The sequence below is a fragment of the Phodopus roborovskii genome, unplaced genomic scaffold (assembly GCF_943737965.1).
Source record: "Phodopus roborovskii unplaced genomic scaffold, PHOROB, whole genome shotgun sequence".
Classification (NCBI taxonomy): Eukaryota; Metazoa; Chordata; class Mammalia; order Rodentia; family Cricetidae; genus Phodopus; species Phodopus roborovskii.
The window spans coordinates 131,688-159,177 of NW_026125953.1; the positions used below are offsets into that span (position 1 = coordinate 131,688).

Sequence of the window (27,490 nt, forward strand, 5' to 3'; positions counted from 1 at the left end):
CTTCTTGGTCATGCTGGATGATTTCTCTGATGTATTTTTGGATTCAGTTTGCCAGTATATAATTGAGGATTTTTGCATCAATGTTCATGATGGATATTCTTCTCTAGTTTTCTTTCTTAGTTGTGGTTTTGTGTGTTTTGGGTAGCACGGTCATTGCAGCCTTATAAAAAGAGTTTGGTAATGAACTTTCTGCTTCTATTGTGTGGAACAATTTGAGTAGTATTGGTGGTATTGAATTTTTGGTAGACTTCTGCATTGGAGCCATCTGGCCCTTGTTTTTTTTTTTTTTTTTTTTTTTTTTTTTTGGTGGAAAGATTTTGATGACTGCTTCTATTTTGTTAGGTGTTGTAGGTCTCTTTAGGTTTTTTTCTCTGTTCTTGATTTAATTTTGGTGATAGTTATCTAGAAATTTCTCCATTTCCTTTGAATTTTCAAATTTTGGTGGGTACAGGTTTTCAATATATGACCTGAAATTTGTCTGGACTTTTTCTGGGTCCACTGGTATGCCCCCCCCCTGTTTCCTTTCTGATTTTGTTAATTTGCATGTTCTCTCTCTGCATTTTCATTAGTTTGGATAAAGTTTTGTCTATCTTGTTAATTTTCTCAAAAAAAAACAACTCAATGTTGTATTGATTTTTATATTGATTTCCTGGTTTCTACTTTATTTATTTCTGCCCTCAAATTGATTATTGTGTGACATCTGCTCCTTTGGGGTGTGTTTGATTCTTTTGTTTTCTAAAGCTTTTAGATGTGTGGTTAATTTTCTAATGTTACTATTCTCTGTTTTCTTCATATGTGCACTTAGTTCAATGAACTTCTTTCATAGCACTGCTTTCACGGTGTCCCATAGGTAAGGGTATGTTGTGTCATGATTCTCATTTAATTTTATTAAGTCTTTAATTTCTTTCTTTTTTTCTTCTTTTACCCAGGTATGGTGCAATTGCCCATTGTTCAGTTTACATGAGTTTGTGATTTGTGTTGTTGTTGAATTCCAACTTTACTGTAGTATGGTGGTCTGATAAAATACTGGGTAGTATTCACTTTTTTTGCGTGTGTGTGGTATCTGTGGAGGTTTGTTATGTCCCCTAGTATGTGTTCAATTTTAAAGAAAGTTCCATATGGAACAGAGAAGAAAGTATATACATTAGTGTTTGGATGGAATGTTCTATAGATTTCTTTTAAGCCCAATTGAGACATATCTTCTGTAAGTAGTTTTGTTTCCTTGTTAAGTTTCTGTCTTGTGGTGCTGCCTAGTGCTTATGGTGGGGTTTTGAAGTCTCCCTCTATTAGTGTGTGATGTTTCATGTGAGCTTTGCGTTTTGTAGCATTTTCTTTTACGAATGTGGCAGGCTTTGAATTTACGGCATTGGTGTTTAGAATTTAGACTTTTTGGTGATGTAATTCTCCTCTAATGAATATGAAATGACCTTTTTCATCTCTATAGACTGATTTTGTTTTGAGGTCTAACTTGTTAGATATTATGAAAGCTACACCTGCTTGGGTCCATTTGATTGGGGGATCATTTCTCAATCCTTTACCCAGAAGGATGGATTCTGTCTTCATATCCATTCTGTTAACCTGTGTCTTTTTATAGGCAAGTTAAGACCATTAATGTTGAGGGAAAGTATGGACCATTGATTGTTAATTCTTGTTTGATTTAGATTTGTTTTTGACAGTGGTATTTTGAATTTATTTGCCCTGCTTTTCCAATGGTTCTTTTGAAGTGGGATTATATATTGCCTATGTTTTATGTGTGTTGTGTTGAAATTTTCCTTCCAGAACATTATATAAGGCTGGATATCTAGATACATATTGTGAAAACCTGGCTTTTTTACTGAACAATTTGTTTTTTCCATCTATAATTATTGAGGGTTTTTCTGGGTATAGTAGTCTGTGTTGCCATCTGTTATTCTTGAACCAGTAAATACAGGTATATGGCAAAATGCCCAGGTTGGTTTTTCCTCTTTAAAATGTAACTACAGAAAATTTAAAATTCTAGAAATCATGCCCTACTTCATTCCTATCAAACTGTTTTGCCAGTGTTAGACTTTGTGATTTACAACTAATGAGCAGAGTTCCTGGAACAAGGTTCTTTGAGAGCACCGAATTTCCTCACCAGGAAATGGTGAACTCTGCATATCTACCCCATGGTACATTGTGGAACATTGATATACCATATTTGTTAAGCATATCATGTTACCTACAATTCTTCTTCATGGAAATTACCCCTTCAAAGGAGAAATATTGTTTAATTCCTGCTACTGAAATGTGCACTGAATGGTAAGCACTGATATCCTTTGATTCATATACATATGTAGTTTTGATCATATTATCCCAGAAGCGCCATGTCAGACTAATAAGTCCTAGTCATTATTCAAACTAGCAACAACTCTATCCATAGTTCCAAGGCTGAAACATCCACTATCAAATGCAATCCAGCCCTTTTCCCAACAAAACTTGTAGGTAAAATTGTTCCTCCTTCTCATTCTTACTTTGTCTTTTATTTATAACATTGTTTAATCTTCAAAATCAATTATACTAACTTTACAGAAATCCTACAGAAGAAGGTTCTTACTCAAGATGTAGGCAAGTAGTGTATGTGGCCCAGGAGATCTGCTGTGTTTTAAGGTCTACATTTGAACTCTGATCTTTTCCATGTCTGCTTAGAGGTAAGCTCATAATCATTTTGGTCAATGCTCTAACATGATGAAGGAAGTACCTCTCCTATGTAGAATATGGAGTCTTTGAGAGGACATAGGTAAATCACAAACATTTCATTCTTCAAGTGCATTAGGTATAATCAGGATGATCCCAAATAGTCTGAATGAGAACAGGACCAAGGTTAGTTTAAGATACAGGAATATTATTCAATAAGTTTGTTAAGTCTCTGTGCTCTTACCTGTGATCACTACAGCTTTCAAAGCACACATAAGGCTCAGGAAATATTGTGGCATATGTGTCATGAAGATCTGACTGTTTGAGTCAGGGACATTAGACACAGAGAATGGAAGGCAAAAGTCATTTATAAAAACAGAGGTCAAAGACATATTTATGTTGTATGACATCTCTGTACACTAGCCTTTGGATTTTACTTCAAAGCATAAATTGAAAAGGGAGAAGAGACTTGATAAGAATGCCAAATCTTTGAAAATGCAGTATGTTTGGTCAACTCTGAATAACCACAGTGATAGAACTTGTATGGTGACACTTTGGGCCATATTTCATTTGCAAACTAGTCACTATGTCTACAGATGCGAGTGCATGTGTATGAAGGCCATACTTTTTAAAGACAGGTTATCTTACTGAGGACTGTGTGCATCCATTAGGCAAGACCTGCTGGCCAGGGATACCCAGGGATTTCTGACTTCATTTCATCAACACTGAACATGTGTCACCATTCTTGATTTTTTCTTTTTTCATATTGGTGCTGTGGGTTGAACTCAGATCCTCATGCATGTATGACAAGATCTTAACAAATTGAGCTCTCTCATAAGTCCCAAACTGCTGTTGTTAGCAGATTTTTTCGCAGTCAGAAGGAATCTCTTTTTGGGGTGTTGTCTCCCTAAAAGTAGATGTCCTAAGAACAAGGGCTCATTTTTGGAGCAAAGTGCCCTTGCAAATAAGAGAAGGCCTGTCCACATGCCACCTAGACTACCCCCTTGGTAGCTGACTTTGTCCAACTCCTAACAGGGACGATAGAGAAGACTTCATTGGGGGCCCTCTGGCTTGGCGACCTTAGCCAATGGAAAGAGAAAAAGTCAGGAAGTTTCCCATCATGCTGGGGCACTATTATGAGCACATGGCAAAGGCAGACCCATCCCTACAGGGACTCAGGGCATGGCCACGCCCCCTCGCCGCCGGCCACGCCCTCCAGCCTGCTGGCATCCTGCTTCAGATGAGACCAGAGTTGAGGTTTCCTCAGAGGCAGAGCACTTCTACTTCCTGGCCTCATCAGTTGGAGTCAGGGTTCTGAAGCTGTTAAGTGGACCACATGTGCAGTATGGGAGACCAGCGACTGGCAGCGAGCAGGCCTACCTGCCTCAGCTTTTCCTGGTCTCTGCCAACTCTTCCTGCATTGGCTTCCACAGAGGTGCTTGATGGTTTCACCCCCTTCTTCCTTGTCATTGATGCTTTTCTCATCAGTGCCCAGAACCCAAACCGGGGTAGCCCGGGTGGGGGTAGTGCGGTGTCAGAGGCAGAGGCAGCTAGGCTGGATTCCAGGGATGCTGCGGTTCTGCTGCTAGGACTATGCGGACTGGCAGTGTGCCTCTGTGTGCAGGCAGCCTGAGCCTTGTCGCCACCCAGGAATTCACCATGCACATCTTCTCCTTTCTGCTGCTGCCTAATGGGCTGTGGGCCTCAGCCCTGCTGAGAGTGCCTTTTCTACCCCGCTGTGGACCAGCTCCGCATCTGCCTCTGTGTTTTGCCCATGGTGGCTGGAGTTCCTCATGAGCAAGTAGGGTTGGTTCCCTCAGGAGCTGCATGTGGAGTTCGCCTTGGAGAATGACCTGAGCAGAGGCAGCATCTTGGACCATGGCAGTGGTGGAGGAGGCACTGACAATGCCACTGGAGGTGAGGAAGGTGAGGTGATGTATCTTTTTTCTAGCTGGCTGGAAGTGCTGTGCATCTACTTGGAGCTGATCTTATGCTTGCTGCTCATCATCCGGAACCACAGATAGGCTTGCTGGAGACCACGAGGGTGTCTCACTTCCCATGCCTGGGGAAAATTCCATGGGATAAACAAGTAGGTCTCAAAGTGGTTTCTGTAGATGCAGCTGTAGGTTCTGACATGGATATTTCCTGAGACAAGTTATGATTGGGGGACTTGACCTGACATTTATCAGACACCATTCCAGGCTCCTCCCAGGCAGGGTTCATTCATGCATTCTTGGCAGTGAGGTAGAGCAATGCCATAGCTAGGGACCAGCTGATTTATTCTGAAATCAACTAGACCTGCAAAGGTGCTGTATGTGAAGAGCAACTTTGAGTCCAGTAAGAACCATTTCTCACAGTTCTTTTGAGTGGATATATAACATGTATACACAGTAGTAGTATACCACATTTTGTCTCCAATTCTCTTTTTCTCTGTCACCCTTACCATGTAATCTTCTGTGCTATCATACTTGTGAGGCCACATGTGTCTGCCCTTCAGGGTCTGCTAATCACTTATCTGCTCACAACTGTCAGTCATCTGTGATTGTCAGGTTTTCCTTACAGAATAGTGTGTGTGTGTGTGTGTGTGTGTGTGTGTGTGTGTGTGTGTGTGTCTGTCTGTCTGTCTGTCTGTCTGTCTGTCTATCTCATTATAGGGGTGACTGTTTTGTTTGTACTCTAGGGTATTCCTTTTTTACTGGTTAATTTTGGACTGGAGTGTAGTCTTGGTAAGTGTTCATTTCTGGCATACTGGAAGCCCTGATTTAGTCCCCAACAACACTTAAATTGGCAATGGTAGCACACCTGTTCTTTAATACTTGGAAGAGGCAGAAGGATCCAAGTTTAAGGTCACCCTGGCTGTTTATTTAGTCAGACCCTCCAAGGGGAAGACAGCTGGGGAGGTTCTAGATGGTGTGTGTTGATGCCTGGAAAGAGTCAAGCCCATCATTCCTAGGGCTGATTTTGAAAGAGCAGCTTTCTTCATGGGCTCAAACTGCATTATTTTAACACAATATAAAAGACAGGAAAGGTTTAAATTCCAACCCTGTAGCCCTGTCAGTTGTTTTGACCACTCCTCCCCCACAGGACAAGCTGCAGACCTGTGTTTTTCCTTTGCAGGGAAATGTTTCTACAGAACCAGTACAAACAGATAAATCAAGAACTTGAAGTGAGAGTAAAGCACCCAACCCAGATCATTGATATTCTCTTGTAGTTCGATATTTTTTTTTTTTAAGTTTTTGGTAGGGATGGTGTCCTCCACCTAGATCCTAATTGAATACATAGAGATTTATTCTTCTTTATGAACACCTGGACTTAAGTCAGCTTTCATCTAGTCAGCTTTTCTAAATTAATTATCCCATTTCTCTTTAACTACGCTTACCCTCTGGGCCTTTTTCCTTTTCTTATTCTATTGCCTTTCTTTCTTTCTTACTCCTTGGCTGTCCACTGGTATCCTCCTCCTATTCCCTTGTCATATCTTGATCTTCTTTTGGATTCTTCTCCTATTTGTTCTATCTGTATGCCAACTCTGCCTATCCTTTCTACTGCCTAGCTATTGTCCTGTTCAGCTCTTTATTAAACCAATCAGGTGTTTTAGATGGGCAAAGTAACACAGTTTTACAGAGTTAAACAAATGCAACGTAAAAGAGTGAAACACATATAAAATATTCCACACTGTTCTTTTCTAGACACTCTATCCTTATCCTCTAACTCTCCTGGTGTTAAGGTCTGTGGAATCTCCTCATAACTCCTGTTTGAAAACTAATGTTTCACCACACTTAGTCTCTCAGTAAGTACAATTATAAGTTGCCAGAAAACATTTTTGGAAGCATTCTGCTTCATATTTTATGGTAGCCATTTTCCTATGAATAGAGTTGGCCAGAGCCGCCTGTGCATGTTTGTATCAGCCCTGTGGTGGATGCATGCTTATTTGCTTATCTTCTTTGTCTTGAAGTTTGTGACAGCAGTGTCTGAAGATATGACAGCAAGCTTTGATCCTATTGAGCCATCATTATATTCAATGAGATGTGTGTTTGCCCTTGGACTTCTTACCATTTTCTCATTTCTTGGAAAAGTCTACTGATCAGTAAGTAAACACTCATAGTAAATGAATGGTCATTCTAAGTTTTTTGTTTTTGTTTTTTAAATGTATTTCCTTTTATTTGTATGCTGTTTTGCTTGTATGTATGTGTGTTTGTCACGTGTTCCTGGTACACAGATGTGACTACTGGGCCATTGTGGAATGCACTGGTAGGGGAGTTACTGATGATTGTGAGCTATAATGTGGATGATGGAATTTGAATCATGGTCCTCTGCAAGAATAACAAGTGCTCTTAACCACAGAGACACTTCTTTCAAACCATCACTCAGTGTTTATACTGAACAACTCATTGGAGAGAATTGTTGTTTCAGGGAAAGGAGTTAGGTTATAGTGTTCTGGGTTACGCATGGTAATATGTAGTTACTAGAAACTGAATATGGATAGAAATATTGTGTGTAAGAAATTTTTAAAGTATTTCCTTATAGAGATACTATATTTTAGTACTAAAGCCCCACCCTTTCTATTTTCCCTTTTTCTTCTTTCTTTTATTTGTGGGGGATGTCTGTGTTTGTTTTTAACAGTATTAAAAAGCCAGCAGGCATATCACCTCTCAATTCAAAATATATAACACTATAACACTACAACACTCCTTCTACTCTTCTACAGACAAAATTGCTTAATTGCTTATTTCTATGCTTTTTTTTGTGAAGGATTCATAACATGTCCTTTTCTTTCTGAGACTTCAGTTTTTGTTTTTGTTTTAGATGTTTTCCCTTGTACTTCTTACTGACATTTGTTCATGGTTTTCTAGTTCCTTCCAGAATACTTTCTACTGGTGTTGCCCTACCTTATGTTTAATTTATACATATCCCACTGTATCTTGTTTTTTTCATTTTTTCTTCCAATTTTCTGTCTCTGTTTTCTAGGTGGCATGAGTGTTCTTGTTTGCTTCCATTGATTGCTTTACCCTATACCCACAAAGAAGATAAAATAGTCCACTAGCCAGCAGGAGTGAATTTCTTTACAGTTCTGGGAAGGAGTCCATGGAGAATTAGGCAGGCTTAGCTTCTTCTGTGGCCTGTCCCTTGACTTGTTGTTAGTGCTGACTGCTTGTTGTGTCTCACTCAGTCCCAATGCTTTTATTGTAGGGTATCAGTAATGTTAGGTAAGGGCCATCTTAACTACCACATTTATTCTCATTATTTCAAAGGGCTTTGTCTCCAAATAGCACAAATTCTGAGATTTAAGAGACAGGATTTCTCTGTTTAACCCTGGGTGTCCTGGAACTCACACTGTACACCAGGCTGGTCTCAACCTCATATATTTTATCTTCTTTACTTATTTTATTTGTCACAGGATATAAATATCGTATATCCAGTCACCACACATTACTCTCTTGAAAGACTGGGGAAACCATTAATCTTTTCAGCGAATAATAGATGACTCACTTCTTTTGATATGATTTAGTCACTCTTGCTGCTAGAGTTTTCATTCCCAGCAGACTTGGGACAACATTGTTTGTTACAAGGGTAAAGTTGTGCAAAATGTTGCTCAGGCTTGTGGTTGTGGCTTTTTTGTGGAACTGGCTTTGATCAGCATGGTGTTTAGATTGCAAAAGTAAGCTCCAAAAATTCAAGGGAAGTTTACATATGTGGAAATATGTTCTGTTTGTCTTTGTGGTATCTATTTAGATACAATTTGAGATAAAATTTGTATTTTCACTCACAAGTTGCCTTTTTAACTTGACAAGTTGTTAATAGAAGCACAGAGTTTGGAGGTTAAAATAAGTATGATTGAAAAGCTAAGGAGAAGATTGTTATTGAAAATAAGTTTTCTCAAAATTAATTATTTTAGAGAAATATGAAATGGTATATCTGGATCTTAAACCATACAGAAAAAGTCAGAGGAAACAAAAACAGTTACAGTTCATGTTATTAACTTTTTTAGGGATGCAAAATAAGCTTATCAGAATCTATAGATTTATAGAAAGAAATCCTTCATTCTGTAATCCTAAGAATGCATTGAAAAGACCATTCCTTTTTTTGACATAGTTTGCTCCATTAAAGAGACATAGAACACTCACAAATTTGAGCATAGTAGGACACAAGTAAGTTGTGACCATATTTTTTTTTTGTTACCATGGTAGTACGCATTAAATAAAACTACACCTGAGGTTTACATTGTAAATAGTGGCATGGTGTTAAATATTTAATCCCTTTCTATGGACCATTCCCTTTCTACACACTCCACCATGGCTAGTTTTCAGGGAGTAACATGATCTCACTGAATGGAGAGTTTAGGAGAGATGGACATTTAATAATTCTCCTGTTTCAGAGGACAAAATGATTTGTGTTAGCAGATAGATTATGATGTGATGAAGTGCCTCGATACTGTTTCAGATGGAAGGTTTGTAAACATTAAGTTGTGAGCCTGTTTAGTAAGTATAATCAGCATGTTCCTACCGATGATAAAATAGAAAACAAATCATCCCCTTTGATTTATGTTTCAGTACAACGTGGAAGTTCTGTCATCCTCTGTATTCAGTAGCAAGTCTGTGTCTTATGATTTAGTATGCCATTGTAGAATCCAGAAGAAGTTTAGACTCCATATACATTCTTAAATTTTTCTCTATTTGGACATAAAAGTTTTATTGGAATGCAAATATATTAATTCCTTCAGGGGTAGTCTTTGTCATGGTTGCTGATGTGAGACTGAAATATACTTTTTATAGAAGTTGCTGTCAACCGCCAGACCTGCTGTCATTTTAATATTAGAGAAACTAACAAATGTATAAAGTGTTTATGAATTTGTTTAATTATACACAACTGACTTTGACCCAAACTAAAACCTTTTATGTCTGGCTTGTAAAAGTTAGCTTTCTATTTTAGGCAACCTATAAAATATAGAAAGAGATAAATCCAAACTCGAGGATGAAAGATTCCTTATAGAGAAAAAACTAGAAGAAGGGAGAGCTCAGCATTATGAATGTGATGAATTCATGCGTCTTGTGTATTCCCCGAGAATTATGGATCTTACATATTAATATGATATTGATTAAAGTATTACATGTAAGCCAGCCATAGTGGTGCAAACCTGTGTTGATAGCACTTGGGTGGAGGATACAAGAGTTTCAAGCTGTTCTTGTCTGCACAGGGAGGGGACACACTATCTTCAAAAATATAAATAAATGAAATTAATAAATAAAACTAAAAAACAACCAGACAAACAATCAATGTAATCAAAGAAAAATTACACAAAACAAGAAATTAATGTATGTAAAAGTATAATGTAGGCCAGGCGTTGCTTGCAAACACTTTAAATCCCAGCACTAAGGAGGCAGAGGTAGACAGATCTCTGTGAGTTTGAGGCCAGCCTTGTCTATGGAGCAAATTCTAGAACAGGTCCTAAAACAATACATAAACACCCTGTCTTGAACCCTCACCCACAAAAATAATAATGTAAAGTAGAAGACCATGAGAACACAAATTTCTACATCTGATATTATTACCTATGTTTGCTTGTATGTTGCTTTGCTTATTGTTTTCGAGACAAACAGCCCTTGAAACTCACTGTGTAGACCATGTTGGCCTGGAACTCATAGAGGTCCACCCTCCTCTGCCTGGTGTTTGCTGGAATTTAAGGCATGTTCCCCCACTTCTCCTAAAATTTTTACTTTTTAGATATTATGAATATAAGTTGTGTTTGCATATTCCTGTTTTCTTATTATTTCCATTTGTTGAGACAGTCTTAGAATATAGCCCTGTCTCTATAACTGTATAACTGTATAATTGAGTCTCAAACTCCTGACCTTCCTGCCTGTGATTCCTAATCGCTGGGATTACAAGTGTGTTCCCCAATGCTTTTACATGGCAAATTTCCATATTTACTCTACAAATAGCAATATATACATGACTACAATTATCATAGTGAAGGATATATACTTATATATACACATATATAATACACACATATTTATATATTACATACATATATTGATTTAGAATATTTATAAATGTTTTACTCTAAATTCTTGTATAAGAAAACTCTTGATGTGTGTAAGATTATTTAAAATATGAATTAGTAGGTTCATGTTGAACCTGAAAAATGCTATGATAAATTGAATTTGTGTAGAAATACTATTATTACATAATTTGTAAAATCCTTGTAAACATAAGGAAAGAAGTCTGACAAGGCCTCTTTGCTGGCCTCTCACTTTTATTAATAGTACATTAACAATGTACTAACTAATGCATGTTTTCTTGAGCAAAAGGGCCTCATTAAATACTTAATGACTGATACTGTCATTTCAGATGAGTGATATTTCAAAAGCAAAACAATCTCTGGAAAATGAATCAAAAGTCTATCAAATCACAACTAGCTGAAGTAAGTTAAGTTGAATTACTTAAATCTGTCTGTAACTTTTGAAGAACATTTAGGTTTTTATATTATTATTAGGTATATTAGTGAGAGTTTTCTAGAGGAATAGAACTTAGGGGATGGCAGCTATCTATCTATCTATCTATCTATCTAATCTATCTTTCTAAAGGGAATTTATTAGAGTGATTGTCAAGCTGCATTCTGGTTATTCAGGCAATGAAAGTCTAACAACAGAGATTCTAAGAATCCAGTATTTGCTCAGTGTATGAGGCTAGAAGTCTCATCTGATACTCAGTATACACAGCAATCCCAAAGAAGTAGGCTATAATGCCAGTGGGAGTGAGGACAAGCAAGCTTCCTACTTCCATGTCCTTTAGATAATCTGCTGCCATAAGGTGTAGCCCCAAATATAGGCAGATCTCCCCACCTCATAAAGTCCAGATTAAAATTGAGTCTTCCCTTTTGAAATGATTTAATTTAGAAAATTTTCAAACAGCTTCCTTGGGATTTAGTTCATTCAAAATGCCATTAACAACCAAGAATAGCCATCATATTAGGTGAAAAAAATATTACATTTAGATTTGAAATATAGCAGATATTAAATATGCATTTAATTATAACTGAGTAACTTCGAATGAAATTCATTTTCACCTGAATATATTTAAACTAGGACTGTATCTGAGCACTCTTTAAGTTGTGTTAACATGTAATGATAGTAAATATAGTTGCTTCCTGAAGTATGAAGTTTAGCGCAGGAGACAGAGTAAGTAGTGTGGGATCTTTCTGGAAAATCTACTCCTGAACTAGTGAGCATGAAAGAGAGTTGTCACCAGTGTACTGTCTGCATGACAATTCCAGAAAGCCTCAATTCTTGTTCCGGTTTCTTTTCTAAAATCACAAAGTGGGCAGGGAAGCAAGCTAGAGTTTTCTGAAGTGTACATGGCAATAGCAGGTTGCTAAGGGCAACAACCCATTGTTTCAGCTATTTCTCCAGGTTATTCCCTTCCTGGTAGTAAATGAAGCCATGCATAGAAAATAGGCAGTACAGGCAGTGTTTAAGTAAGTCACTAAATAAACCAATATGTCAGTATTTAGTAATTGTTCTTTTCTATTCAGTAGTTAACAAAAATCTCTACATACTACATGGAAGGTTCAATAATTTGCTCAAGTCTTGTTGCAAATGAGTGCTGTATAAAATTAGTGTTGATACTTCCTCTGCTGTTAATAGTGGAATGTTTTGGCCTTAGATTAAATTTCATGTTCTTTATTGGAGACACAAACAGGAGGTTTTCTGTTAACTTGTTATAAACTGTGTATTTCTCTGACTTAAGCCAGTATTTGAAATCATTGAAAAAACAACTTAAGGGAGTAATAAGAGATACCTTGAATGAAAATTCTCAAATTCTGGAAAACCTGCAGCAGTTTTGTAATATACAGATACTCTCTGTTTGATCCGAATATAGCCTCGCAAGATCTGGGCAACACATGACTTTCGTTGTTGTCTTGTAATGTTCTGTGAAATAGTATAAATCACTAGGTGGGTTTGGGTGGTGTACGTAATCCTTGCATTTTGGCAGGCTGAGGCAGTAAAAAGGCAAATTTAAGTCCAGTGTGGGCTATATAAGCAGAACTTTTCTCCAGAAGCACATAGGATGAGTCTATGGCTTACAGGTTAAGAACACAGGCTGCTCTCCTAGAGAACTTGGGTTTGATTCACACAGCACCTGAGTGATGGCTCACAACCATTCTTAACTTCAATTTCAAGGAATCTGAAGCCCAATTCTATCTTTCCAAAGATAGCATTTCATAATAGCAATGGAGCCAGTCCTAGAACTCACTCTATTGACCAGGATGGCCTATAGCTGACAGAGGTCCACCTCTCACTGCCACTGGAGTTCTGGGTTAAAGGCCTGCGGCCCCACCTCCTGTTTTATGTTTATTTTACAAAGTGCCTGTTTTGATATGCCCTAACTGTACTTCTGTTTGAGTATGCAACAGGCAGAGTGTTACTACCATGCTTAAAGATTTCTGTTGAGCTCTATGGAGTACTTAACATGGGGAATAATCAGCTCCTACACTGGTGTGGAAAAATTATCTTATTCCCAGGTTTTCTGGAATGTAATGGACTACTTTCCTCACTGCCTAACACTCCCACAAATAGAACTGTGAATGATGCAGCTTTACTGACTGCTGATTGTCATTTTTTTTTCAGACGGCAACTTTGCCCACCTCTGGTCATTCTGAATGCAAAGCAGCTCACTCTGGCATGACTCCTCCACTGGTTCCAAAGGTTAGAAGCCCTAGAGTCCCTAAAGTACCTGCCGTTCCAGGGAATTCAAGAGGCCAGATCACACCACCTCCTCCTCCAGGAAACATCTGTGGAGGTCCTGGATAGTATGTCCCAACATGGGATTTTGGAGGCCCATAGTTTCCTACAATGTCAGGTAGGCATTGTGTAAAAAGTCCATGTGTGTGTCAATATTTATCTGTGCTTTCCTTCAAGTTTATTTCCTGTTACTGAGATAAACACTTGCAAGTACCATATTGAGAAGGAAAGAGTTGTGCGGGCTAACAGGTTACAGTCCAGCAACAAATGAAGTCAAGGCTTCACCTTGATACACCTTAGAGTATTTTGAAATTGTACTTTGCTGTGATAGGCCAGAAGATCAGTAAATTACCAAGCAGATTTTTTTTGTTGTTGTTGTTGTGGTGGTGGTCTTGTTTTATTCTCCCCAAGGCAGGGTTTCCCTATAGCTTTGAATCCTAGTATGAGTGTTTGGAAAACAGAATTGAGGCCGGAGCTAGTTGGTTAAGATGTGTATGGTACAGGGTTCAACTTCCACTGTCTTCTACCCATATCTTGGAACAGGGGGTAATGTGTACCATCCAATGGACTTTCATTCTGAACTTCCCCCCAGAACCCAGCTTTTCCTGACTCCCATACGCTAAAGTAGAAAAGAGCTCTCTCCAGATGTGATTCCCCCTTTCCAACAACCTGCACCTGAACCTCTAGCCTGCACTGAGACCTCCTGAAACACAAGGAGATTTGGTACTTTCCGCGGCAGTCATTTCTTCTCATTTTCATTTTAGCAGCTGTGGTTCCTTATGTGATTCTGTTATTGTTGAAATAGAATCTTAATTTGATTACTTTTTCAGGATAGTAGTTTGTAAAGACAAATGATTTATATATGGATCTTATGAGTAAATTATTTCTATATATATTATTATGGATAATAGCTTTTTCTTTTATTATCAGCACATCCATAATCTTTGTAGTTTTATTCATGTAATCTTATAATTGTGGATATCTTAAACTGCTGTGTCTATAGACTAGAAATGTGTAAAAAACATCTTGTGGTAGACAAGTGTAAAGTTAACTGTATGTGTAATCAAATACATTTTAATTGAATTAAAGACTTGTTTGCCATTGATTACAATTAAACCTTCCAATGTCCTATAAACTTGGTTCCATAAATTAGTCATTTTACTTTTTGTAAAATAAGGTCTGGAGTTAGTGGTTATCAAGTGTACAGTACAGGATTATCTCCTCCCACTTTACTTCAACTTCTCTTTGAACAGGGAGAAATGTGTATGCACCAAGGGGCTTTCCATCTCATTTTCCTCCAAGAGCTGGGTTCTTTCCCTCACTCTTTAATCCTCAAGAAAATCTATGGGGATATTTTCGAACAAGAGAGTTCATTGGCCCACCATATCCTCCAATGCCAAGTAGGCTATTTTAGAGGTACTTGTATGTGTCAATATTTGCCTGTGCTTTCCATTAGGTTTGGTTCCTGTTCCTGTGCTAAACTCTGGCCACAACTAACTTGAGGGGATGTTTGTATGGCTCAAGTTACAGTTCAGCAACAAAGGAAGTCAAGGATTCTTAAGGAATTTTGAATTTTTACTGCATTTAATAGGTCAGAAAATCAGTGAATTTACCAGAGCATTTTGTTTTTGGTTTTGCTTTTCCCACGTTAGGCTTTCTCTATGGATTTTGAGCCTGTCCTTGAACTCAATCTGTAGACAAGGTCAGTATGCTTACCTGCCAAGTTAGGACAAGCACAGGTGAATCTGATGGTGAAGTTCTCATTGATCCTACGTAGTTAAGACGTGTGCTTTTCAATGTCAAGATTTGTTTTGGAGTCGAAATACTGTGGTGTGAGTGTTTGGATATCAGAATAGAGTCTTGACCTAGAGGATGAAAAAGTGCACAGTATTTGGTTTCAGCATGCACTATCCTTTACCCATGTCTTCAAACAGGGAGAAATGGATATGAAACATGTGGCTTTCTACCTTACCTTCCTCCAAGAGCTGGGTTCTTCCTCCCACCCCCATATCCTCCAGAAAACCTCTACAGAGATCCAAGACATTGTTTTCTACCATGCAATTTAGCTAACCCACCATTTCAACCATTTCCAGGTTGGATATTTTAAAGTTCATGTATGTGTCAACATTTATCTGTGCTTTTCTTCAAGTTTGGTTACTGTTACTGTGAGAATCACTGGCCAGAACCAATGTGAGGAGGAAAGGGTGTATATGGCTCACAAATTACAACATAGCAACAAATGAAGTCAAGCATTCATCTTGACCCAACTTAGGGAAATTTGAATTATAAATATAGTGTGATAGGTCTGAAAATCAGTATATTTTCTACCAGGTTTATTTCTAATTTTTCCCCAATGCTGAGTTTTTCCATATCTTTATAGCTTGTCCTAGAACTCACTCGGTAGACTAGGCTTGTCTGGAATGCATAGAGATCGAATGCATAGCTCTGTTCCAAGTGCTGGGATTAATGGCTTGTGCCACCAATTCCCAGCTTTAATCAGTTTTTAGGTTAAAATTTTGTGTATTTCATTTTGTAGAATTATATAGAGGTCATTATTTAAGGTGGTTACTTATATTTTCGTCTTAAAATTACTGACAAGAGTTTAAGTATGTCTCCTATATAGTAGTTCCCACATGAACATATTTAAAATCTAAGATCATATATAGTTATTTGTTGAATTCCTTGAAATTCCTTCCTATGCTTATATTTTAAAATAAAAGTAATTTATTGATTTTACAGCATACTTTCCCCTTTGCAATCATAAGATTTACACAGTATATCATGTTTGCAATACTGGACAAGAAGCAGCTCGGTTGTCCTAGGTGGAATTACAGGAAATGATTCTTGTAGGATATCAGGTCAGGATCACTGATCTGATCATTAACTTTGAGTATTTTACTACATGGAAGAGCTGTTTTACATTCAGTCTCCAGTGTATTGTTATCTGGGTATCTGCCAAGATAGGACAAACACACCTGAAAGTATTGGTGATGTACTCATATTTCTGTGTAGCTACCATGTCCATTTTTCAATGTCAAGATTTATTTGTGAGATTAAATATTGTGGTGTGATATTTGGATATCAGAATAGATACAGAGCTAGTATTTTATAAAGTGTGCAGTACTGGGGTTCAACTTCCATTTTCCTTTACACATATCTAGGAACATGGGGAAATATGTAGGAACCAAGGGACATTCCATTTTACCCTTCACCAAGAGCAGAGTTTTCAACTCCTCTCACATCCTGAAAATAGAAATGAGTTCCATCTAGACTTGAGTCCCCATGCCAAACAAACTGCACCTGAACATCCATTCTGCCCTGGATCCTCCTGAAACACAAGAAGACCTGGCTGTTTCCTAGGCAGTCATTTCTTCTTATTTTCAGTTTTAGCAACTGCTGTTGCTTATTTGATTCTATTGTTGCTCAAATGGAATCTTAATGGAATTGTAAATTCTGGACAATATTTTGTAAAGAAGCATGATTTAAATATGTATCTTATGAGTAAATTATTTCCATTTTTTTCATTCTGTATGGTATCTTTGCTTTTGATTATAACCTCGTCCATAATTGTTATGCTATTATATGTGTAACCTTATAGTTGTGGATATCTTAAACTCAAAAGGCTATGTCTATAAACCTGTGTTGTGTAGAAACTTCTAGTTGTAGACAAATGTAAAGTTAACTGTAAATTTAATCATATGAATTTTAATTGAATAAATGTTTTCTTTCACATTGAGAGTAATAAAACTAGGCAGTGTCCCATTATCATGGTTGCATAAATTAGGACCTTTTACCAGTACAGATAATTTAGCTGCTACAGAGGGAAGTGTCTGTGGCTGGAGAGATGGTGGCTCAGTTGTTAAGACAGGCTGCTACTCTAGACCAGATTACTTGGGCTTGGTTCCCAGCATCCACATTGCAGTTCACTGCAAGGCATTTCTCTCTCCTGGGAGGCGTGCCTTCCTGTTAACTACTCTCTTTGGGTTGTATCCCATGACTATGTCAATTCTAACATGTTATTTCTGTGTATCACATGCATACATGATGGCTGAGAAGGCCAGTGTATGGCATCAGACCCCCTGGAATTGGTTTTACAGATGGCTGTGAGCTACGGTGTAGTTGATGGAAATTATGCACAGGTCCTATGGAAATAAAGACATAGGAGTTGTGCTTAACCATGGGAACCATCTCTCATATATCAGGCATGTCATATATTGTATGTGCTGATGCTAAATTTTTGTGCCTTAGTAAGGGTTTCTGATATCTGGCTAGAATACAAACTGTACTGTGTTCCATGTCTAAATTCTCATTGCATTTAAGACATTTATTTTTTTTTAAATAACACCAGTCTTTTAATTATGTATATGCTACAATTTTTTTTATTCAAGTTTCTAGTGTCAGTTTTTATTATTATTATTATTTATTTAATTTTATATAACAAAGTCCAATTAAACGAAAACAAACATTTATACACAATATTTGGGAACTTGGGCGTCGTTCTTTCTCAACTACTTCCTGCTGGTAAGGTGCGCTGTCATGGGGGATTTGAAGAAGATTCAAATATCCTGGCTGAAGTCTGTAGTGCTATTTTGTCCAGCTGTTTAGAATGTAGGATCACCTTGTACTCTGTTTCAGGCGGTCTGGCGTGATCAAACCACATTAGTCTGGAAGGGATTACCAACATTTCATTTTCTGTGGAAACAAAAATAGAAATCCTTTTCCCCAGTAACTTGTCCTTCAACTCAAATTTTGGAGTCAAAGCATTTTTTTTTTCATTTAATTTATTATTTTACGTGTCTATCCCAGTTCCCTCTCCCTCCCTCCCGCCCTCCCTCCCCCCATTCTTCCCTCCCTCCTTCCCTCTCTGCCCTCCCTTTTACCCTCTCTGCCCTCTCACATGCACTCTAAACACCCTCCCCTCCCATCCCCCCACCCAATTCCATATGTAGGGGAATGCCATCCAGTTGGGGTCATGTAGATCTGATAGGTCCTGTGAAGTAGGGACTAGGGCTTCTCTCCCGTCTCTAAGGCAATTATCCCTCCATGGGGGATATGTTTATAAGTCCTTTTGTGCACCAGGGATACATCCTGGCTCCACTGTCTGAGGTCTCTTAGACTGCTCAGTCCTTCTGGCTGAGACCTATATTCAGGGGGGCCTGAGTCAGTCCCATGCTGGCTTCCCAGCTATCAGTCTGGTAGCCCATTAGCTCCTCATTGTTCAGGTAAGCTGTCTCTATGTTTCTGCCGCATGGTCTTTTCCTCTCCATCTGCATCTGGGTTCTAGTTAGACTCAGTGTTTATGTATGGGTGTTTGCTCCTATTTTCAACAGGCATTAGTTGAGGGCTCCATGGAGAAGTTAGTTGTTGATCTCACTCTCCTGGAAGGGCATTTATGATAGCCTTGCCATAGAAGCTGAGATTGTTAGTTGGGAGCAGACTTGTAGTTCTCTAGACCTTCCTTTGTATTCAATTTTATCTTCAAACCAATATTGGCTCCCTCTTGTATTTTCTCTCTCTCTGTCTCTGTCTGTCTGTCTCTCTCTCTCTCTTACCTATCTTCTATTCCTAACCAGGCTCAATCTTCCTGGTCGCACATGTTTTCCTTTCCTCCCCCTAATTTTCTCCTACTTCTCTCTCCATTTGCTGCCCCCCCACTTCACCTGAGCTCTGGGGGACTAGTCCTTCCCAGTTCTCTGAGGGACTTTATATGAATCTCTTAGAATACACCTTGTATCCTAGTTTCTCTGGTGATGTGAATTATAGGCTGGAGATCCTTTGCTCTAGGTCAAAAATCCATATATGAGTGAGTACATAATGTGTTTCTCTTTTTGTGACTGGGTTACCTCATTCAGGATGGTTTCTTCAAGTGCCATCCACTTGCCTGCGAATTTCAAGATACCATTATTTTTTTCTGCAGAGTAGTATTCCATTTTGTAGAATACAAACTGTACTCTGTTCCATGTCTAACTTCTCATTGTTTTTAAGACATTTATGTATATCCTCTTTAGCAGTCAAGGATATTAGGCAGGCAAATGTTAATGGATATGTAAAAGTCTACCAGTAAAATAATTTGTGTTCTTGTTCATAATTGTTGCCTCATTTGATCAGTTTTCACTCAGTAGATTCAATCTGTCAGGACCTCTTCAGCTATCACTACCCACCGAAACTGTTAAAGATATATATCTACTGTAGCTATTAAACTGAAATCATGATTTTCACCATGACACAGAGACTCCACAAGAGTTGGTATGGCCATTAACCACTGAACCCATTGCTCCAGCCATATCTTGTGTTATATTTCCAGGTATCCCATCTGACGTGACGTATGTGTTGAAGGTTAGCTTTGGTGGCATAGTAAGGGTTTCTTGTATCTGGCTGTATTACAATCTTTACTCTTCTCCATATTCAACTTCTCATTGCTTTTAGGTCATTTACATAATCTGGTTTAGCAGTGAAGGATATTAGACAGGCAAATGTCCATAGATATGTAATTAGTAGCAATAAAATAATTTGGGTCTTGTTCTTAACTAGTTACTTTATTTACTCCTTTCACATTTATTGATTGAATCTCTCAGGACCTCTTCAACAATCACTCACTATCCATTGAACTGGGAAAGATGTGTATCTACTATAGGTATTAGAGTAAATCATATTAAGAAAGTATAAGTTACAAACATTTAAATTTATTTTTTTCATTCATAGATGTTTTTCGATTTTTTAATTATTTTTATATTACATATCCATCCCAGTTCCCTCTTCCTCCCACCGTCCCATACCCCACGACCATTCTTACCTCCCATCCCCTCCCCAATCTACATGTAGGGTGATGCTTTCCAGGAGGAGTCATCTAAATCATTTTGCATAGAGACTAGGCCTTCTCCCCTCTCTCTACATTAAGGGAATATCCCTCCATGAGGATTGTGCCCCCAAAGTCTTTTGTTCACAAGGGATATATCTTGGTTCCAATGTCCGAGTTCCCTTTGATTGCCCAGGCCTTCTAACTGAGACCCATGTTCAGGGGGTCTGAATCAGTCCAACGCTGGATTTCTAAGTATCAGTGTTGGGGCCCATTAGCTCCTCCTTCTTAGGGTCACCTTTCTCTATGTGTATCCTGGTCCTGTCCTCCCTCTCTGCATCTGGATTGGTGTTTGACTCAGTGTTTAGTTGTGGGCGTTTGACTCTGTTTCCATCAGCTATTATATGAACACTCCATGATGTTGGATAAGTTAGAATTCGATCTCATTATCAGGGAAAGTTATTCATGGTAGCCTTTCCACTGGTGCTCAAATTGTTAGTTGGGGTCATTGTACTACGTCTGGAAATTTCTTTATGTTCAGTTTTCTCTTTGAAACTATAATGGCTCCTGCTTCTCTCTCTCTCTCTCTCTCTCTCTCTCTCTCTCTCTCTCTCTCTCTCCCTGTCACTCTCTCCCTTTCACTCTCTTTTCTCTCATCTATTGCTCTTCAGACTCAATCTTTCTAGTCCCTTTCCCATCTGTGAGGATCCTCATATGAATCTCTTACAATCCTCCTTGTATACTAGTTTCTCTGGCGGTGTGAAGTATAGGCTGATGATCATTTGCTCTATGTCTAAAATCCATGTACGAGCGAGTACATACCATGTTCCTCTTTTGATTAATAGGTTACCTCATTCAGGATGATTTCTTCAAGCTCCATCCACTTGTCTGTGACTCAAGTTCCATCCACTTGCCACTTGCCTGAATCAATAAGTCTAGTCCCTTTCCTATCTGTGAGGGAATCCCTCATATGAATCTCTTAGAATCCTCCTTGTATAGTAATTTCTCTGGCAGTATGAATTATAAGCTGGTGATCATTTTCTCTATGTCTACAATCCATATATTAGCAAGTATAGACCATGTTCCTCTATTTGTGAATGGGTTACCTCATTCAGGATGGTTTCTTCAAGTTCCATCCACTTGACTGGGAATTTCAAGATTCCATGGTTTATTCCTCAGAGTAGGATTTCATTGTGTAAATGTGCCACATAGTCTTTATCCATTCTTCAGTTGAGGGAATCTAGGTTGCTTCCAGATTTTTGCAATTACAAATAAAGCTGCTATGAACTTAGTGGAACAGATGTCTTTGTTGCATGGATGTGTATCATTTGTATATATGCCTAAGAGTTGGATTGTCGGATCCTGTGGTAGACTGATTCCTATTTTCCTGAGGAACTGCCTGTTTTGAGAGTTCTCCATTCATTTCTGTATCACATTTTTAATAGGGTTATTTGGTATTTTGTTGACTAGTTTCTTGAGTTCTTTGTATATTTTGGAGATCAGCCCTGTGTCAGATGTCTTTGTATATTTTCTGCACCTATACATGCAGGATCAGGACAAATGTATCACCACGGCTCTGACCAGTACAAACCAGCTAACATGTCTCTTGGAGTTCTTTCCTTTGGCATCTCCAGACATAGCTCCCTTCATGCAGTATTCGTTACTACTCTTCATATTAGGTATGCAATTTAAGGTAAGCTATGTGAGTTGGAATTCTCATTGAGAAACTAGACTCTGTGTTTTATGTTGTACCTCAGTGAGTATCATCCCAAATGGGTGAATTGAATAGGGGATATAGCAGTAACCACTTGATGCTAGACTGTGAGGAATGAGTTTTCCGAGGGAATGTGTTTAGTGAAGTGCTTGTTCCAAAGTGATCTGTGATCCACTACAGTAAGTCAGTCAGGCCCCCATAAAGACACCAAGTGACCTGAAAAACAAGTATCACATGAGGATAAACTGAGCAGAGACAATATATGATTGAGGTTGGCCACATTTGTTTGAAGGTCACCTTGTACCCAAGGAAAATAAGCTCCTTTTCAAGAAGAGGCATTCTTCTTGTTGATCAGAATGCTGTCTTCATTATTCACAAAGACTTTTTTCTAAAAGTCTCAAGTCATGGAGAAACAACTATATCCTCAACACATCTTCCTGTAAATTTTGCCGTCAGATTTTATATATGCAGTTACCTCAGGCTTCAGGACCCCAAGTACACTATATAGACCTCACCCTCAAATTGGTAGGTGCTACTTTCTCTGTCCAAATGGGAATCATATAGATGTAAGACAAAATGTAGACCCTAGCCTCTAAAGCTAAAGATATTGCAGTCAGCTTTGCAAAGTAATTACTGTCTGGACAAAAACAGCAATTTAATCACTCTCAGGCCCAGTTGATTCAGCTTTTATACCTATAAAACTTCTAGTTTGGATTCTCAAAGAGAAGTACTTAATAGAGAATAGTAAATTCCCCTTGCTTTATAGAAAATCATCTCTCTGTCCACCTCCTTACCTCTCCATGCCGATGTTGAGTTAGCCATTCAAAATTATCAGGGTCAGAACCAAGTTCTGCCCTTCTCTTTGGCCTCTTTCTCACAACCCAGTATAACAATGTCACCAAACTGACATAACCACCTTGGACCATCTTCCACCTTATTTTCTGACTCTCTAGAATATCCAGAAGATTTGACATCCTGGACGTGCTATAAATGAAAGATTCTAACTTTCCACATAACTGGTTAAAATTCACATAATTAATCACTAAGATGACTTCAATGTTTTTTTTTTCTTGTTTCATTCTATTAACCTAAGCACATGAAGGATGATCCACTACAAACAGAAAACAGATTATGTCATACCTCTGCAGTCTACTCACAGAGCCCCAAACTACTGAAAGCAAAGGAAACATTATATTGTCCTATCACGGTAACATGACATAAATTTGCAAAGCCTCTAGTCCTCTCGTGGGCTCATTCAAATCCATTCTGAGATCTGTCCTGTTCCTATCTACTCATAGCAGGTTGTACCTGATGTTCCTGATGCTCAGAAGGACAGAAGCCTAGTCTTCTCTAGACACACCTACTTGCTCACTAGTTCTGCCTAGTTCTTCAACTTTTTGTTATGCACCAGCATTTCTGTGTGAACCCTTATTACCCACTTGTCTGCATGTTTATTACCCATTCACATGGGAATCTCTTCTTCCTTTCTGTCATTTTCTCTAGAGTACTAATCATCATCTAAAACATTGCATGTTTGACTTATTAAATTATTACTTGACTCTGCACCTACATATAAATTCCCTCCTTATATTCGCACAACGTTTGAAGCTGTCAAAAAGCTATTTGGTAATTAGAATATTTTTGAATGGGATGTTCAATGTTTTATCCATCATCTGTTTGCTACTTAGTTTTACATTGCAAATGTTTGACATATATAAATTTAAAGAAGGAAAGATTTACTTTGTTTCATTTTCAAAAGTTTCAGTTTGTAGTCACTTAATGCCCTTTCTATGAGTTTACAATGAGACAGAAAATCATGGCATAGAGGAAACAGCAAGGTAGAACTTACTTCCTGGTGGCCAAGTAGAGAGAGCCAAGTAGGTCCTGGGGTAGTGTGAATATTTCCAAACCATGTTCCCAGTAACTGAATTCCCCAGCAAAACCTCACCTTCAATTTCCAGCATCTCCTCAAAAAGTATTATCAGCTGTGGTGGATTTCAAGACACAAGCCTGTGGGAGACTATGTACACATATGTAAATGTAGTGTCTGATTCTGTTGCTGAGCATTAATGCTTTTTAAAACCCTCCAGCAAAGGCCTTGGTGAGGTGCAGCCTGCTGTATCTACAGGGTTAAGGTCTTCTGTTTAGGAGAATCAGAACTCTACTTACTGCTCTTTTCTTGGAGGACTCATGTTTCAGTGTATTTGCTGAGATTCACTTCTCTGAAGGAAATTCCAAACTCCTGATGTGGGGATGGAATATGTTCTTGGCAGGGTAATATGGGAATTACCACGGCATAGGTTTGTCAGTGAAATGAGTAAAAGGAGGGGGGCGAAGGTAAGACTGAAGTTCATGTCTGAGGAGGTATCCATGGAATGCTCCAATGTCCTCTTTATTCACTTAATTCAGTAGAAGTGTAAGACCCTCAGAATAAGGAGTCTTCCAGGTTCGGTCGATACCCCAAGAACTCAATGTCCAGTCCAGTTGCTGCAAAACGCAAGAGGCTTTAATGAACAGGAAACGTTTGCGCAAACGGGCTCCTCCAGCCCTTATTTACCTTATTTACCACCTGTTGACTCACAGGAAAGGAGGGGCAGTGTGAATTCTTCTTATCTCAGGGCCTTGTGAGAGGAAGCTAGCAAATTCCAAGGAACAGATATTGGTTTTTAGGTTAGTCCATCATTAACATTACTTTTTAGGTCTTTCAGAAGCATAACCCAGGGATGGCATCTGGCAAGAGGCAAGAGGAATCTCTTCAACTTCCTCACGGAAAACTGATGACCGGGTTTCTACATAGACAGAGAAAAAGACATGGAAGCCCTAAGTTTTCTCTTCCAAAAGAGAAGATGTAGGCTACGAGGCACACAAACATTCCTTCAAGACTCTTTACTTGACTTCTCTTCTTCCCACCACAACAGATGACAACTCTCATTGTCTCTTTAATACTCACTGTTTTATTTCCTGAGCCTGGCACCCAGTAGGGATGCAGTAATGATTGCAGAACAAATGCACAATTAAACACTGAACATGAGCATAAAAGCAGAGATGAAATCAAACTTACTTAAAGACAAACTGTCCCCAGATGAGTTCAAAGTGGCTTTGAAACGAGGAGAAAACAAAAGTTACAGTATAATTTGAGAAGAGCAACAGACAGGAGCCAAGGAACATACCTGTTCAGAGTTTGGTTTTGAGCAAAAACCTGTACCCATGAAAGCTTGTTCAAGAAGTACAAAGATGGATTCTGGCAAGCTAAGAAATAAAAGAAGGAGAGACACACACGTTTTCTGTTTTCTTAGTTCTGTCAAATGATCTCTTCCTTAGTGTCATTACTGATTCATATAAATATGATTTCATCTTGATAAAGGAGCATCCCAGAGATTACTATTTGATCCTCATGCTTTCTAAGTATTTTGTTCAATTAGTAGAGAACTATCAAGCCCCCAGAATGACCAAGGAATGAATAGGGTAGAGAAGGAATTTACTCTCTATCATGAGAGGAAAGAGAAACCAATAGGTATATCCCAAGATCAATGAGTATACTGTGGTCTAAGCTCCTGGAATGCTATTTCTCCCTCCAGAAATAGGCAGAGAATTTTTCAACAGGAAAGACAAAGTATTACTCAAATAAGAATAGAACTAAAAATTAAATTAAAAGTAGGAGGCTTACTACCAAATTTCTCTACCAATGAATTTGGACAGCGTGTGGAAGAAATTGAAAAAGCAGAGATCAAGAAGACCTCTAGGAAAGTGATATTAAAATAGTCTACAGTCTGTTTAATATGATATATCTTTCATGTATACACCCTCAAATGCACATATCAGGCTCATGACTTGACCTTAGACAGCTTCATATATTGTGAAAGTAATGACCACTGGCTCAAATAACATTTAAGAAGAGGGTCTTGTGAAATGGCTCAATGGTTAAGAGAATTTGATCCATAACGAAGATGATTAATAATCCTCAGCACCAACTTAAAAAGCCAGGCATAAATGCATATACTTCAGCATTGAGAAGCAGAGAGATAGATACGGTGAGCTCTGGCCACATATCCTTAAAAAAGGCAGTCTTCATATTCAAAAAAAGATTCCCTTTTTCAAGACAATAAAGTAGAATATTGTAGAAATCAATTGATGTCCTGTTGTGAACTCCATGTGTGTATGAACAGGTGTGTCTATCTGTACCCTCATGTGCATGTACCTCACACATTTACGAATATAATAAAAACCTAACCAGAGTAGAAGAAGTAGAATATTGTAGAAATCAATTGATGTCCTGTTGTGAACTCCATGTGTGTATGAACAGGGGTGTCTATCTGTACACTCATGTACATGTACCTCACACATTTACGAATATAATAAATACCTAAACAGACTAGAAGAGAAAGCTACAAATCCAGCTTTACACACATGCTTAAAATATTAATGCATAGTACTACTGACAGCAAAACAAAGAAAATGGTTCAAACTATCCAAAACCCATAGTCTTTTTTACTACATCCCAGATGTTCTCAGCAATAAAGGCATCATTTGTTAAAAAAAGAAGAAGACAAGGAGGGAGAGGAGGAAGAGGAGGAGTTGAAGAATGAAGAGGAAACAGCAGCTGCACATCTCTACATATATATGCATATATATATATGCATATATATATATATACAACATTTGGGAACTGGAATGGAAGGGATCAAGTTGGAATGAAAAAAAATGACAAGGGAGAGATACGAAAGGAAATAGTAAAATCAACGACCATTTGAAGGGCAGTATAGACGCACAAAACAGAAGAAACATTGTAAAATATATGAAGCCAAAGAATGGCTATATATTCTCAACAAATAAAGCCTCCATTACCATGAATGTGTTACATCTAACTGTGCTGTTGGCCCCACGGGTAGCCACACACTACCCAGACTGTTGTCAAGACTATAGGTTGCTCTTCCCAACATGACAGCTGGACCCTACTGAACATTTACACATAGAGCTACTGCCAGCATAGAGCCTTCACCTCAATGAGCAAATGACTTTGGTGTATGAAAGTACTGAAAATATTCTGCAAACTACCCAATGAGGAATATAGACATCAACCCGGCTACAAACCATTTGATCAATAATGGTGTCCTGCCTTCAAACAATGAAAGTACAATGGTGGCAGAAAATTTGTGGGGGTAGCTAATCTAAACTATATCTGATTTGACTTAAGGTCCTCCTCACAAGGTGGAACCCATATGCGGTACTGCTTGAGTAACCAGGAATCTGAGACTAGGCAGCCCAGAGACTGTGGGTAAAAGCAAACACTACCGTTCTCCTGAAAGAACATGAGAAAATGACTCCTGGGGACAATTCGTTCTACTCATTGATCAGCGACTTTCTCAACTATCATCAGAGAAATTTTTTCATGAAGAATATGGGAACAAACAGAAACTCAAATGTGCAGAGAGTGTGAGATCTTGTAACACTTAGCGCTGAATATGATATCACCATCAAATCCCAGGGCTCAGGGAACCATGCAGAAAAAGAGGGTCACATAATGTCAGAGCCAGAGCAGAGAGAGGGAGAACACCAATGATTCAAGGCCTCTAAATCAAGACA

General features: G+C 38.4%; 1 protein-coding gene across 1 annotated transcript in view; it reads left to right on the forward strand.

The window, feature by feature from the left end:
- The first annotated feature begins 4,533 nt into the window (after positions 1 to 4,533).
- The window catches only part of LOC127218135 (melanoma inhibitory activity protein 2-like), a 90,636-nt gene continuing 67,679 nt past the window's right edge, over positions 4,534 to 27,490 (forward strand). The window contains 2 exon segments of the mRNA XM_051179144.1: positions 4,534 to 4,581; positions 13,284 to 13,455. Coding sequence (XP_051035101.1) covers positions 4,534 to 4,581; positions 13,284 to 13,455 — 220 coding nt within the window.